This window comes from Mesoplodon mirus, assembly GCF_964341445.2.
Source record: "Mesoplodon mirus genome assembly, chromosome: 6".
In the NCBI taxonomy this organism is placed as follows: Eukaryota; Metazoa; Chordata; class Mammalia; order Artiodactyla; family Ziphiidae; genus Mesoplodon; species Mesoplodon mirus.
In genome coordinates, this window is record NC_138982.1 from 46,741,968 (window position 1) to 46,759,391 (window position 17,424).

The 17,424-nt window shown below is 44.6% G+C and overlaps 1 protein-coding gene and 1 pseudogene across 7 annotated transcripts in view; one reads left to right on the plus strand and one right to left on the minus strand.

Annotated features, from left to right (window-relative positions):
- The window catches only part of ABCC5 (ATP binding cassette subfamily C member 5), an 89,500-nt gene that overhangs the window by 47,407 nt on the left and 24,669 nt on the right, over positions 1-17,424 (plus strand). For all 6 annotated transcript variants that reach the window (XM_082625828.1, XM_082625826.1, XM_082625827.1 and 3 more), the window contains 10 exons: positions 682-885; positions 1,763-1,906; positions 4,370-4,472; positions 7,486-7,670; positions 8,289-8,435; positions 8,721-8,850; positions 10,367-10,520; positions 10,612-10,740; positions 13,355-13,541; positions 15,250-15,339. In XM_082625828.1, the coding sequence (XP_082481954.1) occupies positions 682-885; positions 1,763-1,906; positions 4,370-4,472; positions 7,486-7,670; positions 8,289-8,435; positions 8,721-8,850; positions 10,367-10,520; positions 10,612-10,740; positions 13,355-13,541; positions 15,250-15,339 (1,473 nt within the window). The remainder of the gene's footprint in view (positions 1-681; positions 886-1,762; positions 1,907-4,369; positions 4,473-7,485; positions 7,671-8,288; positions 8,436-8,720; positions 8,851-10,366; positions 10,521-10,611; positions 10,741-13,354; positions 13,542-15,249; positions 15,340-17,424) is intronic.
- Positions 4,485-4,917, minus strand: LOC309806533 (small ribosomal subunit protein uS8-like; annotated as a pseudogene). The gene has a single exon. The product of its transcript is annotated as a small ribosomal subunit protein uS8-like (transcript).

Here is a 17,424-nt window from a genome sequence, read left to right on the forward strand (position 1 = left end):
AAAGAAAAGGACAATAGTCTGTGTCCTCAAAAAGCTTCCAATCGAGAGAGACATCCCGACAAATAGGCACAAAATAGGCTGATGAAAGAGTCCCCTTTCTTTTGGGTGTTAGTGGAGAGGGGGAGGGGAGGCTTCACAGAGGAGAGGACACCAGAACTGAGCAGACACAGTACAGGAGAAGGCATGACAGTGGTGGTGTGTGTTCATAATAGACACACAATTGAAAATGCTCAGATCCCAGGGTATGGAAGGGGGATTGACAGTGGAGGCTAAGAGTTGCTGGGAAGCCAGGTGGTAAAGGGCCTGCTTTGTCTGCCATATTTGGGGGCTTAGATTATGTTCTTTAGGACTAAGCAAGGGCGGGACATAGTCAGCTTTGTGTTTTGGAAAGGTCTTTCTGCCCACTGAGAATGGATTGTAGCGGGGCATCAAGAGGGCGTGGCGAGGCTCAGATACAGGATTGGTTAGGAACCAGATGGTGGTGGGAGGGGAGGAGCCATCCGGGCTGATGCCCCCCCAGTTCTGTGTGGGCTCTGGAAGACATGGCAGCACTTCATCCAGGTGGGGAAGTGAAGAGAAGAAGCTGGTTTGGGTGGAGGAGAGGTGAGGTGACTGGGGTGATCACTGAGCATTGTTCTGGACTTGAGCTGGAGGCTTCCCGTGCTTTCTGGGCTCCTGTAGATTGGCGAGCGCGGAGCCAACCTGAGTGGTGGGCAGCGCCAGAGGATCAGCCTCGCCCGGGCCTTGTATAGTGACCGAGACATCTACATCCTGGATGACCCCCTCAGTGCCTTAGATGCCCACGTGGGCAATCACATCTTCAACAGTGCTATCCAGAAGCACCTCAAGTCGAAGACGGTTCTGTTCATTACCCACCAGTTACAGGTATGGTGCTTCCTTCCCCAGGCTCCCCACCTTGGCTTGGGAAATCAGAAACAGGGAGGTGGGCTTGGTCCAGGTATCTTTGTGGGGCTCCTAGAGGTCCCTGGAATCATGAGTGTTCACTTCCTCAGCAAATAGCCCCCTGTCCCATTGTACTAATAAAGCTTGTTATATCAGATGGCCATCTGAATCAGAGATCCTTGGAGCATGTTAGCTTCTGCATGTAAATCAGTAAGTAAAAGGGCTGAGAGGAGTAGACTGAAAATGGAGTTTGGGTATGAGACAGTTTGGAAAGGGTTGTGTTAACATCTATACGCGAGTGGGAACTGTTTAGGGAAAACAAGCTCTTCTCCCTCTGTCGTTCCATGACCAGCAGCCACTTCAGAGAGCAGCTCAAAGATGTTACCATCTGTTTTGCATATGTTGTCAAGTTTGGGGGGCTAAGCCCCCATTCTGCCGCAGAGAGACTAATTATATGTACTTCTGAGTGCAGGGAAGGGATGTGAAGTTTAATGCAGGCCTTTGTGTGGCTTCATCAGCAGATTTATGTCAAAAATTAGAGGAAATGGTTTTTGAACTACATCACGAGGCAGGACAAACTAAAGCAGGGGTTCTCAGTCTCAGCACAGTGGGGTTTGGGGGCCAGAGAGCTCCCTCTTGTGGGGGGCTTGTCCTGTGCATCCCTGGCCTCTATCCACCAGATGGCCGTAGTACCCCCTCCCCCGCAACTGTAACAACCAAAAATGTCTTCAGATATTACAAAGTATCCTCTGGGGGGCTTGTTCACCTCCAGATGAGAACCGCTGAACTAAGGTATAGGCGTTTGGATGTATTTGCACAAATATCAGCCACACTATGTTGTCCCTGTCTTTGTCTCCAGTACCTGGCTGATTGTGATGAAGTGATCTTCATGAAAGAGGGCTGTATTACAGAAAGAGGCACCCACGAGGAACTGATGAATCTAAATGGTGATTATGCTACCATTTTTAATAACCTGTTGCTGGGAGAGACACCCCCAGTTGAGGTAAGAGTCATGGTGTGTGTGTGTGTGTGTGTGTGTGCGTGTGTGTGTGTGTGTGTGTGTGTGTGTCTTTCCAGCAAGAGAGATAGGACCGTAGTGAGTGATGGAGAAATCTCAGCTGAACTCATTGTCCGTGTCTTGTTGGCAGGGGCCCTGTTCTCTGGTGACCAGACTGCTGTGCTTTAGTCCACCTACTGGTTCTATTCTGCGAGGGCAGGGTTGTGGGGTTAGGGAACCGAGGTCTTCTGTCACTGACAGTTTATCAGCAAGGCAATGACAAGGAGAAGGACGTGGGCTCAGTGTGTGCTGCTGTTCAGTCATAACTTAGCTTCCTAAACTCCATCAAATCCTGACTGAAACATTAGGAAGCTCCTTTCTTAATAATCAAATGAATAAGGTGGCAGAGAAGAGACATTAAATACTGCACACATTTGAAAATTATCCATGGTGTCTTGGCTGCCGACTTGGCACTCATTAACTAGTACCAGCTGTGTCCCAATTCCTGGATTAGGCACTTTATAGCTGTCATCCTGTTCAGCCATTTTAACAGAGCTCTGTGGCCAGGTACGATTATCCTCCACTTGTACAGCTGAGGAAATGGGGGCTCAGAAGGGTTAAACAGCCTGCTGGAAAGGTCAGTTCAACTCCAAAGTGCTCCTTCTGCTGCACTGCCGGGCCTCCTGAAGCAACACGGAAAGCTGGCCGCCCGCTCTGGGCTCTGAGTTAGGCAAAGACAAGGGCGTACCTAGAGCTGGCTCTCGTATTGACCTTTTTAAACTCTGGTCGCCTTGGGTCCTAGGAGTTCACTCAGGCTGGGCTAAAAGCCGCTTCTTAGCTACTAGGTCATTTTGATGTTGAGTAGGATGAAAGCAAAAAGTTATTGGGACCTTTTCTGGGACTCTTATTTCAGTGTTTGGGTATCATCCTGTTTGATTTCAGGTTCAGTTCAACTCATTGTTCATGATGTGTTTTAGGCCTTTTGATATAACTCTGACATTGCGAGTGTCATCAGTAACTGCTATAGGGACACCTGATCCAGATTTGGATTTTATGATCTCTCCCTGTGACTCTCACGGTGCTTTGGGCTCTTCAGATTATTTCCTCCTCACTGTACACATGGAGGGGAAAATGAGAGGGAGAGAAGCTAAAACATGAAATGTCCAAGGAGCAAAGGAATATCGAGAGGGAGCATGTTGAGTGAAGGAGTGTGCTTTCAGTATATCACTTCACTTTCCTGAGCCTCAGTTTCCTCATCTTAAAAATGGGGGTGGCACCTGCCTCTTTGAGTTGGTGCATTTGAAATAATATGTAATGTTCTTATCCCAGTCAGTGGTCAACAAATAGTAATTTTCTCTTTAGAGAGTGTATTTATTCATGCACTGTGGTAAATATAAAATTTAGAGTCCTATCTTATGTTCCAGATGTGGCTCTAAATTTTATATTATTTTCTGATTTTTTTTTCACTGTCAATTTAAAAAATCTAGTTGGAGAGCAAACTGGGGTCATGAGGCTGACAGTGACATAGAATTAAATGTAATAAACTATGTATAGAGAATTTCCTGTATAAAGATATAAGAGGAACTTGGAAAGGAGAACATTAAGTAGTTTCTATTATCTCAGGTTCAATTTGATGAATGTTTTGTAAGTCCCAGCGTGCCCCATTATGGGCAGTTCTGGGTGCTGGGCCCTGTGTAGGTTATAACCATGAGTGAGATGTCATCTCTGTCCTTGAGGGACTCGCAGTCTTCTAGGGAAGACCAATACTCTTATGCTTGTACATATGTAACAACATATGTACATATGTAACAATACCAGGTCACATATGTAGCAACATGCTGTGAAAGTACTAACAAGTGCCTGGGAGAACAGGAGAGGGTGAACTTTATTCTAGAGGAGTGTTAAGTTGCCTCAGGGAGAATCAAGATTTGAATCCATCTGAATGGGGACTACTGTGGTTGAGTTGGGAGAGGAGAGGAGCATCCCAAGTGAAGAACCAGCGTGGATAAAAGTCTAGAAGTGGGAAATGGCAGTGTGATGTGAGGCATGGATAGGCTAGGGCCAGGGTGTGGAGGTGCTGCAAAAGCAGGCTGAGAAGTGGAAGTTTATCCCATGGTAGATCTATGAGTTGATTTAGTGATGTGGGGATCAGAGATGGAAAGAATGGAAGTGACCCCAGCTCAAATACTCTGGACAAGTTGGAATGGATGAGAACAGCATAAAGGCTACTGTGTTTGGAGTTTAGGTCTTTAGTTACTTTGGGGAGAGCAGTGTCAGTGGAATGGTAGGAACCCAGCTCAAAGATTTAAGGAGTTGGGGAAGTTACAGAAGTTAACTTTTAAGAAGCTGGATGTGTCTCTTTTCAATAAGAGCAGCAGTTCGATGGATGATTTGCTAACATGTCCTTTGGACATTTGTCTGAATGGCCATATCATGATGATGGAGACACTTCTTTTTTTTTTTTTTAAGATTAATTCTAAAAAGGAAACCAGTGGTTCACAGAAGAAAACACAAGACAAGTGTCCTAAAACAGGATCAGTAAAGAAGGAGAAAGCAGTGAAGCCAGAGGGAGGTAATGAACTTTTTTGAGATTTGTCATTAAAGTTTTTTTTGGTTTTTATTTTCCACTGAAGCATTTTATTTGCACATATGTATTACATCCCTAGAAAAAGGATCCCATGGTTTTCCCTCCAGTGTGTTTTCACACACTTGCTTTTTCATGGTCCATGATGCTAGATGAGGTTGTCAGTACAATGAAACCAAACTGACAGGATGGGACCTGCCATTTTTCTACATCTTTGTGTTGCCCATCAAATCTAGGGCTGATCTCTCCACACTTGTTTAAGTTCACAGCAATTTTCCCAGCCCTATGGTCATCAGTTAAATTTGCCAATATAACCATGCTTCACCATCACAGTTAGAAACCAGATGATGACTTTGGAGCATGGCCTGATAAGAACCTGACGTTTGCCTCTCTTTTTCACATTGATGATGCTCTTGAGAGCATCAGCCAGCCAGGACGTTCATGAGCACCATTTTGGCAGCACAGAAAGATGGTGGAAAGTGTGTCATTAAAGTTTATCAGAAATTATGCCATGTGGGGCTTCCCTGGTGGCGCAGTGGTTGAGAGTCCGCCTGCTGATGCAGGGGACACGGGTTCGTGCCCCAGTCTGGGAAGATCCCACATGCCGCGGAGCGGCTGGGCCCGTGAGCCATGGCCGCTGAGCCTGCGCGTCCGGAGCCTGTGCTCCGCAACGGGAGAGGCCACAACAGTGAGAGGCCTGCATACCGCAAAAAAAAAAAGAAAGAAAGAAATTACGCCATGTGGTAATTCATGCTGTTGATAGCATTGTGTGTTGTAGAGCGCCTGGCCTTATATTTCTAGAATACCAGATTTTTGTATGATTGTTGGGAGACCATGAGGCACCTTGTGTTTTCTTAAGCTGACCAAGGCAACAAGAATGTCCTTTAATCTCTTTTCCTATGCAGGGTGGGGTGAGGTGTAGGTAGTCATAGCTGAGTCATCTTGACTAAGCAAAAATTGAATCGTGGGTTCATCTCTGCTCTTTAAAAGTCATGCCAACCAATGCAGAGGCCTGCCAGCTTTAAGAATGCCTACATTCTCAGAACCTCCCCTGTTACAATGATACACTCCTCTGCTTGTTCCAAGCAGACTGCAGCAGGGCTGTGGTGAAGAGTTACAGCCAAGGTTTTTCCTACTTGATTTTCCTATCCAGAGTCCTTGGTCGTGTTTTTTAAACCCTTTATCTTATCAACTGAAACAAATCTTGGGAGTTAGAAAAGCTATATGCAATACCTTAGGCATTTTCACTTTTGTAAACTTTAAGCTACATATCAGTTTGCAAAGAATAAGAATAAGAATAAATAAAAATGCAGTCCTGTTTTAAAGTTCTTTCTGTTGTGTCACCTCCTCACCTGACGTGTTGAATCCAGGACCTTTCCTGGGTTTGCCACTGCATTTTTCATTTCCTTGTTCTTAAAGCATTTGGCGATAGGAGGTGACCATCCTGATTTACCACTCCCTGCCTCTTGTCTTTCTTTCAATTAGCCACATATGAGCTTTTGAAGCCCGGTGTGACTTGAGATGCCTTACTCTCACACACACAAAGCAAACACAGCACAGAAGCCTGAGACATCTGTCAGTTCCTGCCATAGACAGTATAAAAAAAATAGAATGTCTTTAGGGGACATTTGTCCTTATTTACATAGCCACTAACCTGGAGACTCACATCGCAAAGTGCTCAAGGCATGTGTTGCTTGTTCCAAGGTAATTACACATCATGTATGATAAAGGGGAGGCTGCTTCCTGTGGGGATGTTTCTCTGTATTCTCCTGTCAGCATCAATCACCTGACCAGCCCAGGGAGCCCCTAGGAAATATCCTGGAATCTTTTCTCTCCTCCCACAGCCAGTCACTCCATCCTACTGAATTTACCTCCTGAAACTCCGTCCCCATTGCCATGACCCTGGTTCTGGTCTTTATCATCTCCTACTCAGACTGTTACAGCTGCCTCCTTTTAAATCTGTCCTCCACACGAACAGCAGAGAGATCTAGTTAAAAACCAGCCAACTCACTTTCCTGCCTGAGGCCTTTCAGTAGCCTCCCATTGTCAAAGCCGCATTTTCTAATCTTTTTCCTGATTTGGCACACACAGAAAAATGCCACTGTTTCTTTGAGCCCCTGGGATGCATGGTAGAGGCTGCCTGAGGTGGCTGGTCTGGCCATCCCAGGCCCACCTAGTGCACAGCAGGGCCTGGGAGTCAAATCTCTACACCCCTGTAGCCCATTCTCTTGAAAAGTTCTTGTCTGAAGGATAAAGTCCAAATGCCTTTATCCTCTGACCACAGCCTCCTTAATCAGCCTTATCTCCTGCCACTCCTTAGGTGCACAGAATGTTCCAGCCACACTGAATTGGATATCTGTGTATATTTGCTATTTCCCCACACCTGTGCCCATCATTTCCCCATCTGGCCGACTCTGGCTTACCTTTCAAGACATGGTATGGGAAATTCCCTGGCGCTTCCACTGCTGAGGCCCTGGGTTCAATTCTTGGTCAGGGAACGAAGATCCCACAAGCCACGTGGCACGGCCAAAAAAAAAAAAAAAAAAATACACGATATGGACTGCATAGAAAGTCTTCCCGGAAAACTCCCTGCTAAGCCCCTCACAGCTCCCGCAAGTAGGTTATGTGCATTTCTTGGATGTTCCCATGCTGCCCTGCAGATAGCTCTAGCGTTGGAGTTCACACATTTTATTATAATTATGTATTTATTTACCACTTTGTCCTACTAGACTGTGGAAGGATGATCTGAGCCAGATCTCCAGGGCAGGGACCTGGTCTTAATCTTCGTTACCGCTCCAGGGCCTCATCCTGGGCCTGGTTCATAGTTGGTGCTTAGTAAATGTTACATGGATAAATGAATGCTCCTGGTGAAGGGGAAATAATTCTCATCTAGAGCTCTGTGAAACTGTAGGCTCCCTTTGATTCTGCTCTTCTACAGTTGACTTAGTTTTGAAAAGCAGCCTTTCCTTTCTGAGTTCGTGTTTCCCTTTTCCTTACCTAGGGCAGCTTGTGCAAATGGAAGAGAAGGGGCAGGGTTCCGTGCCCTGGTCAGTATATGGTGTCTACATCCAGGCTGCTGGGGGCCCCTTGGCATTCCTGGTCATTCTGTCCCTTTTCATGCTGAACGTGGGCAGTACCGCCTTCAGCAACTGGTGGTTGAGTTACTGGATCAAGCAAGGAAGTGGGGTAAGGTTCCTCATTAATGGGAAAATTATATGTCTCATAAAGTGGCCATCTCTCCATAGTCCCTGTCTCTCCTTAGGGAAACTGTTCTAGTTTTCAGTTAAAAGAAGCAATGAACAAGGATTACCCAGGATAAGAGATGAGTCCCTAATGTAACCTCAGCAGATAATTGCTCCCTGACCAACTCACGGAGCAGTAGAGCTTATCAGTAGCAAACTGTAGGCTGTCTGCTGTCGTCCTTAGAAAAGAGAGAGGGGGCTTCCCTGGTGGCGCAGTGGTTGAGAGTCTGCCTGCCGATGCAGGGGACACGGGTTCGTGCCCCTGTCTGAGAGGATCCCGCGTGCCGCGGAGCGGCTGAGCCCGTGAGCCATGGCCGCTGAGCCTGCGCGTCCAGAGCCTGTGCTCCGCAACGGGAGAGGCCACAGCAGTGAGAGGCCCGCGTACTGCAAAAAAAAAAAAAAGAGAGAGAGAGAGAGAGCGGGGCAAAGTCTGCCTTGTGTCTGCCTCAACCAGGTCCCAGAGTTTTTATCCTGTACCCTCCCTTGAGCCAAGAATGGCCCTGATGCGGGGTTCTTGGCAGTCCCTGGGAGTCTTGCCTCACAGACCCTTGCCTCCAAACAGAACACCACGGTGACTCAGGAAAACAGGACGTCTGTGAGCAGCAGCATGAAGGACAATCCTCTCATGCAGTACTATGCCAGCATCTACGCCCTCTCCATGGCAGTCATGCTGATCCTGAAAGCCGTTCGCGGAGTGGTCTTTGTCAAGGTGCGCACCGGTGCGGGCCTCTGCTTCTCCTCTCCCCAGTGGCTGTGTGGTCAGGATTCCGCCTGGCATCTCTCGAGTTTACTCTGAGTCGGGGAGCTCCTCTAAAGCAGGATGGCCCTCGCCGAAGTGACCTGCATCCCATCAGCCTCAGCTTTTTCCTATTAGCCACCTCCCTCCTCCACGGCCATTTGCCCTTCTCCGGCTTTGGGCGTCGATGTCCCGTGGAGTGGGAGCTGAGCCTGCCTGAGTCCCGGATCTCTGATCACGCTGTGCTCTGCCCCTCAGGGCACACTGCGAGCCTCCTCCCGGCTCCACGACGAGCTTTTCCGAAGGATCCTTCGAAGCCCTATGAAGTTTTTTGACACTACGCCCACTGGGAGGATTCTCAACAGGTTTTCCAAAGACATGGATGAAGGTATTTCTCACTGCTTCTCTCTGTTGTGCTCTGGAGCATAAGCCAGAGCGCAGTGGCTGTTGATGTTTGCGTCAGGAACATTTTAATTTTGGCATTTTCTCCACATTGCAACCTCTCTTTAGGCTAAGGACCTATCTGCTTTTTCACCTTTTGTCTGAGTTCTTATTTGATCTTATTTAAACTGAAAACCAGTTCAGAACACTGAGTTAGCTTAGAGGCTTTGGACAGGGGCATCTCAGAGTCCAAAACACATACTTACTTGTGGGTAGTGCATAGGTTCCTGGACACCTATAACCTCAGACAGGTTTGCTGGATGCTGGATGCTTCATGGACTGTGCCAGCACCAGAACTTAAATACAGTTGACCCTTGAACGACAGGTTGGCCGAATCCGCAGATATGGAAATGTGGATGAGGAACCACATATATGGAGGGCTGACTGTAAGTTATATGTGGATCTTTGCACAGAGGGTCTGCGTCCCTAACCCCTACGTTGTTCGAGGGTCAACTATACTCCCATAGCCCATAATGATAGTGATGCTGCCTGACATTTATTGAGGGCTTACTGTGTAACAAGCAGTGTACTGAATATTCCACATGCGTTATCCTAATCCTCACAGCGGCCCTATGAGGTGTGGATATCGTTTCATCCACTGAATACACAGAAAAGTTGATGCCTAGAAAGGTTAAATAACTTGCTCAAGATCACACAGCTATTAAATAACAAGCTGGGAATTGAGCCCAGATCTTTTTGACCCCAGAGCTAATGTTTTTAACTACTGTACTGTGTTGCCTCCATAGAAGGAGTTTGTTTCAGATGTTGATAGGCCAGTGTAAAGCCATGGCCAGAGGTAACAAGGGATCAAAACCATCACTGATACACAGAACAGTGATACACATATGCATGACATGATCCCATTTCTGTTAAACTCACATACACACAGACAAATGGAAAAAAGATTGAAAAAAAAAATCGGTGGTATCAACATGTCTCAGATTTGCATGAAGTTAGGTGGGGGGAGGAGATGTTCAAAAAACGGTGAAGAAAATGTTGATAACTGTTGAAGGTTCTATACTCTTTCAACTTTTGTGTATGTTTAAAATTTTCCATGGTAAAAAATTTCTTAAATGTTAGCGGCAGTTCATTGATATTGGTAAGAATAAAGACTATGTTTATTTAATTTTTTTGCATATTTATGTTCCAAATATTTTACAACAAGCATATATTACTTTGCAAAGTGGAAGAAATGTTTAAAGGGGTTGGACAGCATAGTGAACCAAAAAGAAGGCACAGGGGAGAAAGATCACTTAAATGCTCTTGGGATAAGAAAAATTTGAGCAACCAGGTTTCCAGATTTTTCTTTGATCGGACTGTTTAAAAGGCAAAAATCACAACTTTCATATAGGGATTTTAGGGAGCCTCTTTTTGTTTTTTAAAAATTGGGGGAAATTTAAAATTCCATTTTCCCTGTTTGTGGATCCCAGCATCTGACACATGTTCCTTTACGGTTTCCCCAGTCGATGTGCGCCTGCCGTTCCAGGCTGAGATGTTCATCCAGAACGTCATCCTTGTGTTCTTCTGTGTTGGAATGATCGCGGGAGTTTTCCCGTGGTTCCTTGTGGCAGTGGGGCCCCTCATCATCCTCTTTTCAGTTCTGCACATTGTCTCCAGGTAAACAGGAAGTCTTCATGTCTCCCAGGGCAACGGATGAAGCCAGAGTTGCTAGTCTACCCCTCTGACACAGAACACATTCTCTCTCCAGGGTTCTGATCCGAGAGCTGAAGCGTCTGGACAATATCACGCAGTCACCTTTCCTCTCCCACATCACATCCAGCATACAGGGCCTTGCCACCATCCACGCCTACAACAAAGGGCAGGAATTTCTGCACAGGTTAGTTCAATGGGGGCCCGAGGGCTCAATGGGAGCCAGCACCTCAGCATTTAATGAGAGTTTAAGAAGCCTTTCAAGGTCAGAATTCCGGATTATAAAGCTCATTACTAAGAGTATTAGTAATTTAATGATCTCTGGTTAAGATTCACTTGCTTGGTGGAACTCCCTTCTGAGCAAATGGGAAGACAAAAACACAGATTTGGAGTCTGTTAGCTTTCAGTTCTGAATGGCTATATTTGATGGAGTTTTGCTTTTTTTAAAAAAAATTAATTTATTTTATTTATTTATTTATTTATTTATTTATTTTTGGCTGCATTTTATTTATTTTTGGCTGCATTGGTTCTTTGCTGCGCGTGGGCTTTCTCTCTTTGTGGACAGCGGGGGTTACTCTTTGTTGTGGTGCACGTGCTTCTCATCGCAGTGGCTTCTCTTGTTTTTTTTTTGTTTTTTTTTTTTTACTGTTTTTGGAATGGTTACTTTTATTTTTTTAATTTTTATTTTATAAACTTATTTATTTTATTTTTGGCTGTGCTGGATCTTTGTTGCTGCGCGCAGGCTTTCTCTAGTTGCGGTGAGTGGGGGCTACTCTTCGTTGCAGTGCACAGGCTTCTCATTGTGGTGGCTTCTCTTGTTGCAGAGCACGGGCTCTAGGCACGTGGGCTTCAGTAGTTGTGGCTCACAGGCTTCAGTAGTTGTGGCTCACGGACTCTAGAGCACAGGCTCAGCAGTTGTGGCACAAGGGCTTAGTTGCTCCACAGCATGTGGGATCTTCCCAGACCAGGGCTCGAACCCATGTCCCCTGCATTAGCAGGCAGATTCTTAACCACTGCACCACCAGGGAGGTCCATGGTGGCTTCTCTTGTTGTGGTGGCTTCTCTTGTTGTGGTGGATTCTCTTGTTGCAGAGACAGGCTCTAGGATCATGGGCTTCAGTAGTTGTGGCATGCAGGCTCAGTAGTTGTGGCTCGTGGGCTCTAGGGCACAGGCTCATTAGTTGTGGCTCATGGGCTTAGTTGCTCTGCGGCATGTGGGATCTTCCCAGACCAGGGATCGAATCCGTGCCCCCTGCATTGACAGGTGGATTGTTAACCACTGTACCAGGGAAGTCCCAGAGTTTTGCTTTTTTATTATTATTTATTTATTTATTTTATTTTTTACTTTTTTATCTTTTGAACAGTAAAAGACATTCATTGACATTAGACTGACATTTTATTTAGCTGTTGAATATTGTTTGTATGAGAAATTTATGTACATATATAGTCATTGTGGAGATTTGTGTTAACAAGAGATTGAATTAGACTAAAGGTCATTCAGTAGAGGACTGGTTAAATAAGCTGTGTTGTCCCCATGTGGTGGAATATTATATGGCCCCTAAAAAGAATGAGACTGCTCTCTAGGTACTGATAATGAATGATCTCCAAGGTATATTAGTGAAAGAGCAAGGTACAGATGGGCGGGTATTGTGTGCTCCTTTTAGTTATGTGTCTGTATCTGTAATATTTAGAATATCTCTGAAAGGACACATAAGAAACTAATAGTTGCCACTGGAAAGGGGAACTGAGTAGCTGGAGGAGGGCAGGAGAAAGACCAACTTTTCATGATAAAGCCTTTTGTACCCTGTGAATATTCTGTCCTGTAGAGTATATTATTCATTCCAAAAATTAAGTAATTAATGTTAAAAAGGAACTCTAAAATAGAAAGGTTTAGTTAAACAATTCAGAAAAATGCATCCTAACTTTAAGTGAAAAGAGTAAAATATGCTGACCGTGTACGTGTGTATGTACATACCCACAGAAATGTGAGTGCATTGAAAAACATGCTGGGAGTAAATGCAGCAGAATATTAACTCTGGTTTTAGCTGAGTGGTGAGAGTACTGGAATTTTACATTTTCCTCTTTTATTGCATTTTCTTAATTTTCTCTAAAGTGCACATATCTTATTGTAAGGAGGGTAGTGATTTTTTTTAAAGTGAAGCCCATTTGCCCACCCGGATCTCCCATTCTGGAGTTCTAGTTGTGTGTAGGCGCCAGACCTTCAGTTGGGGCGTGATCTACTCTCTAAGCCCCCTGGTGACAGTGGTGTCTTGCTCCTGCAGTGACAAAGGTTGTCTAGGTCTTTTTGCTCTGGTTTAAATCACTGCTCCTGGTTCTTTGCTCCATGGCCTTGGGGAACAAGTGTGTCCGCAGGCAATTTCCACTTTGGGTCCAAGGTTTTCTTTTTTTTTGGTCTTGTGCCATTTCTGCAGTTTACCTTTGTAACCTCTCTTTCTTTGAGAAAATGACCCCTGACCTAAAACATTTTTCTAAAGCTTAAGCAGCCTCTTTATTTGGTCTCCTTCCCTCCTGCTTTACCTATGCTGTTGAAGTAAATATCTTTCCCTAGCATCTTTAACACGTTTCTTTGAAAGGGTAAAGCTAGAAAACCCTCGTGTCCTCCTGTCTGTGGAGCCTGGAATACTCTGCACTCTTTAAGTTTCCATCTCACACTCCTGGTTACAAACAGTAGTACTTCAGTATTAGCCCTCCACCCGTTAACTCACCAAAGCTTTGGCATCCTCCATGACCAGAGTTGTGTGGTACTTTATTTGCCTATTAGGTGTTCTGTCTTCCTCACAGGTACCAGGAGCTACTGGATAACAACCAGAGTCCCTTCTTCTTGTTCACGTGTGCGATGCGGTGGCTGGCAGTGCGGCTGGACCTGATCAGCATTGCCCTGATCACCACCACCGGGCTGATGATTGTTCTCATGCACGGGCAGATTCCCCCGGCCTACGCGGGGCTTGCCATCTCCTATGCTGTCCAGGTTAGTCCCTGGGATGGGGGCGTCCTCTTGCTTGTATGTTGGCCTAGGAGAGAGCTGGTAGGGGGCTCTACCCTAAGCCATTGTTTTACTTCCGACTCCTAGAGCTTTTCCCCGTCTGCTTTGGCAGTAACACTCTGGACTGGTATACAGTCAGCCCTCCGCATCCACATGTTCCACATCCATAGATTCAACTAACTGCAGATCAAAAGTATTTGGGGGGAGAAATTTCCGGAAAGTTCCAAAAAGCAAAACTGAATTTACTGTAGGTGGGCAACTATTTATTTTTGCCCAACTATTTTCTACATTGTACTTATAACTATTTACATAATATTTACATTGTATTAGGTATAATAAGTAATCTAGATGACTTAAAGGATACAGGAGAATGTGTATAGGTTATATGCAAATACTATGCCATTTTATATAAGGGACTTGAGCGTCCGTGGATTTTTTTTTATTGGTGGGAGTCCTGGAACCAATCCCTCATGGATACTGAAGGTTGACTGTATAGGAATAAAGGGATTTAACTCTGTTGCATTTGTCTATGAAATAGGTGCTATTTTTTTTCTTAAAAAAATATGATTTTGAAAATGGTTTCTTAATTGTAGGTTTCTGTCTTCACTACCCTTTCATCTCTGGCCTCTTCCTAGTCTTCTAAGAAATATATATCAATGCACTTCTTCTGTGTGTTTTATTTTCAGACCCCTGATTTTCCCAATACTGTTACATATGTAAACCCTTCTGGCTCCTAGGAATGGTTGAAGGTCTTCAAATAGATCAAAGAACAATTGGGAACTTGAGCACTGACTAGATATTTGAAGATGTTAAAGAATTGTTACTAACTTTTTAAGATGTGACAATGGTTGTTTTTAAGGAGTCTTTATATTTTAGAGAGATTTAAGCTGAAATATTTATGGGTGAAATGATAGCCTATATGGGATTTGATTACAGATAATATGGAAGGATGGGGTGGTATAGATGAAACAATATTGGCTGTAAGTTGATAATTTTTTAAGTTGGATGTTTGATACATGGGAGTTCATCATACTCTCCTCTCTATTCTTGTATACGTTTGACATTTTTCTATATTGGAAAGATAAAAATAAGTAGCCAGAAGAAACCTAAGAAGAGATATGTATCTTCACAGATACCCAAAGATATTTGTCCATGTTATGCAGACTTCCTTGATTATTAGAGGTGGGGGGAGAATCTGTGTTATATATACTGTGTTTCGGAGTCCTCAGTCTGAGACACACAGGGGCTCTGAGTTCAGTTTTGGCCCAGCCTCATTTCTCTTATTTGACCTTGCTGGAAGCATTCTCACTGCTGTGCACAGGTTGATATAATCTCCATTTGTTGTGACTGCTACATCAGGTGTAGGTACAAGTATGAAGCACAGCAGTTATTCAGCTACAGTTGAATTACTGGAAATGTAAAGATGGGCGGAAAGCCCTCGGATACAGGAAAGTTAGTGCCAGCAGTACCAGAACGCCACCTGCATTCACTGAGAATTGCAGTTGATTGGGTGCTATTAGGCATTGTCTTAAATATTTAGAGAATGATTCTGTCCCTAAAACCAGCTGCTGCATGTGCCCAGTTAGTTCTTATAACTTAAGTTGTGATCCCTTAGATGAAGGAGGTTTTCTAGCGTTGGCCTGGTGTGTATTAATAGTAAATTCTCTCTTGGATTCTTGTTTTCCGTTGTCAGTTAACAGGACTGTTCCAGTTTACTGTCAGACTGGCATCTGAGACAGAAGCTCGCTTCACCTCAGTTGAGAGGATCAACCACTACATCAAGGTCAGGTTACTACAGGCCTTTTGCTACAATCTGACTTTTCATGGAGCAGTTTTACCCTTTTACAGCCTCGAGTAAATGTCCCAGGAGGATGCTTGTTTTCTCTGCCTTATCTTGTCCCACAGGAGAGGCAGCGGTCTCTCCAGCATGTGTAGAGTGGAGAAGAGAATATCTTAAGATTTTCTAAATATATTTGTAAATTGTGCCTGATTGAGAACCTATGTTCATCAGCTAATTTCCAAAGCATTCCTTTTATTCATTCATTCATTCATTCATTCATTCATTCATTCATTTTGGCTGCACAGTGTCTTAGTTGCGGTGTACAGGCTTCTTGGTTGTGGCATGTGGACTTCTTAGTTGCGGCGTGCATGTGGGATCTAGTTCCCTGGCCAGGGATCAAACCCCAGGCCCCCTGCATTGGGAGCATGGAGTCTTACCCACCGGACCACCAGGGCAGTCCCCAAAGTATTACTAATCTCATTAATTCAGTTAAGCTGACTAATGTAACATTTTCCTTACACTACTTAAAACCATGTATTATTTCAAGCCTTAGTCTAGTTTACTTGTTCTTAACCAGGGAAGGCCATCAGAATCCCATATGGAGTTTGAGGCAAAGACTAACATGGGCCTCATCTCTGAAGATTCTGATGCAATAGGTCTGGGATAGGACCCAGACTTCTGACGTTTTAAAAGCTCCGTAGCTAATTCTAAACGGCATTCACAGTTCAGAAACCAGTTAATGAGTCGGTACTGAGATGATCTAGCTCTTCCCACCTTTCCCCAGTAACCCTTGCAGTCCTGCCATGGGGCAGTGTCTTGCTGGTGTCATAGTTGGAACTCGGAAGCAGTTTTCTGTAGAGAGAAGCAGAGTCCTGAGTAGTTAGGATTCTCACATTTAATCTATTTCTCAGGTGTTACCTATTTTGTGAACTGCCCAGAGACTTTATTAGCATTTATATCGTTATTTACAGATAATGAATACATTCCAAGTTCCAACTAGAATGTTGACTTACAAACATAGTTTTAAAAAACTAGCCTTTCACTGAGAACGAGTATATTATGTAAACTGCATTTTCTAGTAGAGACATGCCCTGCTGATTTATTCTGTCAATGAACCTCTTCAGTCGTAGGATATTTCTTAAACTTATAAATGATTGTTATGAGAAAGAATTGCGGATGGCTATCTGATAAATCTGCTAAAAGCTATTCTTCATGTTTATACATGAGTCTCTTGGCCCAGTGCTCTGGTCTGTGGACAATTTGTGGGTGTACATGTGAGAGTGTAGTGTTTGATTTAATATCGCTGTTGGTGTGAGTCTCTTGCTGGAAAGGTCAGGATGATGGTCAGCCGTGGTACAGAGTATACTCTGCACAAACCAGTCATATTCCTGAGGACTGGATCCCCACTGCCAGTCCCCAACCTGGATGCCTGTCCCAACACGGAGTTTTAGACTTCAGTCTCCACCCCCGTCTGCCAGAGCACTGCAGTCTTTGGCCATTACTTCCCTATGAGGCTATAAGCCCCATGACTAGTCACCAGAGAGTTTTAAAGCATCGTGAAGTGACTGTTGATGACAAAAATTATCCAATGATTGTATTAAACACAGCGTTTTAAAGCTAGAATGGATTTCCAAAATCATCTAATCTATTCCCCACAATTTGCAGATGAGAAACTAAGATGAAGAGTGAAGACGTGATCTGTCTGAGTCACGCAGCTATTAGCGGTGGGGTTTGGAGTAGAGTCTGTCTCTCCTGGACTGACTGAGGAGGCAGGATGCCAGGGGCTGATTAATGTTCAATAAATGTACTTTCCCTCCTGTGGGTTCAGCCCAGTGGTTTTCAAATGATGGAACCCTGTTTCAAGGGGAATATTTTCAAAAATTTCCAATAAAAACTGCTGTGCTTGAAGAGGGATGGAAGGCCTCATGCCTCACATTGGTCTCCAAGGAAGTGTTTTTTTGTTTTTTGGTTTTTTTGGCTGCATTGGGTCTTTGTTGCTGTGCGACTTTCTCTAGTTGAGGCGAGCAGGGGCTACTCTTCGTTGCCGTGCGCGGGCTTCTCATTGCGGTGGCTCCTCTTATTGCGGAG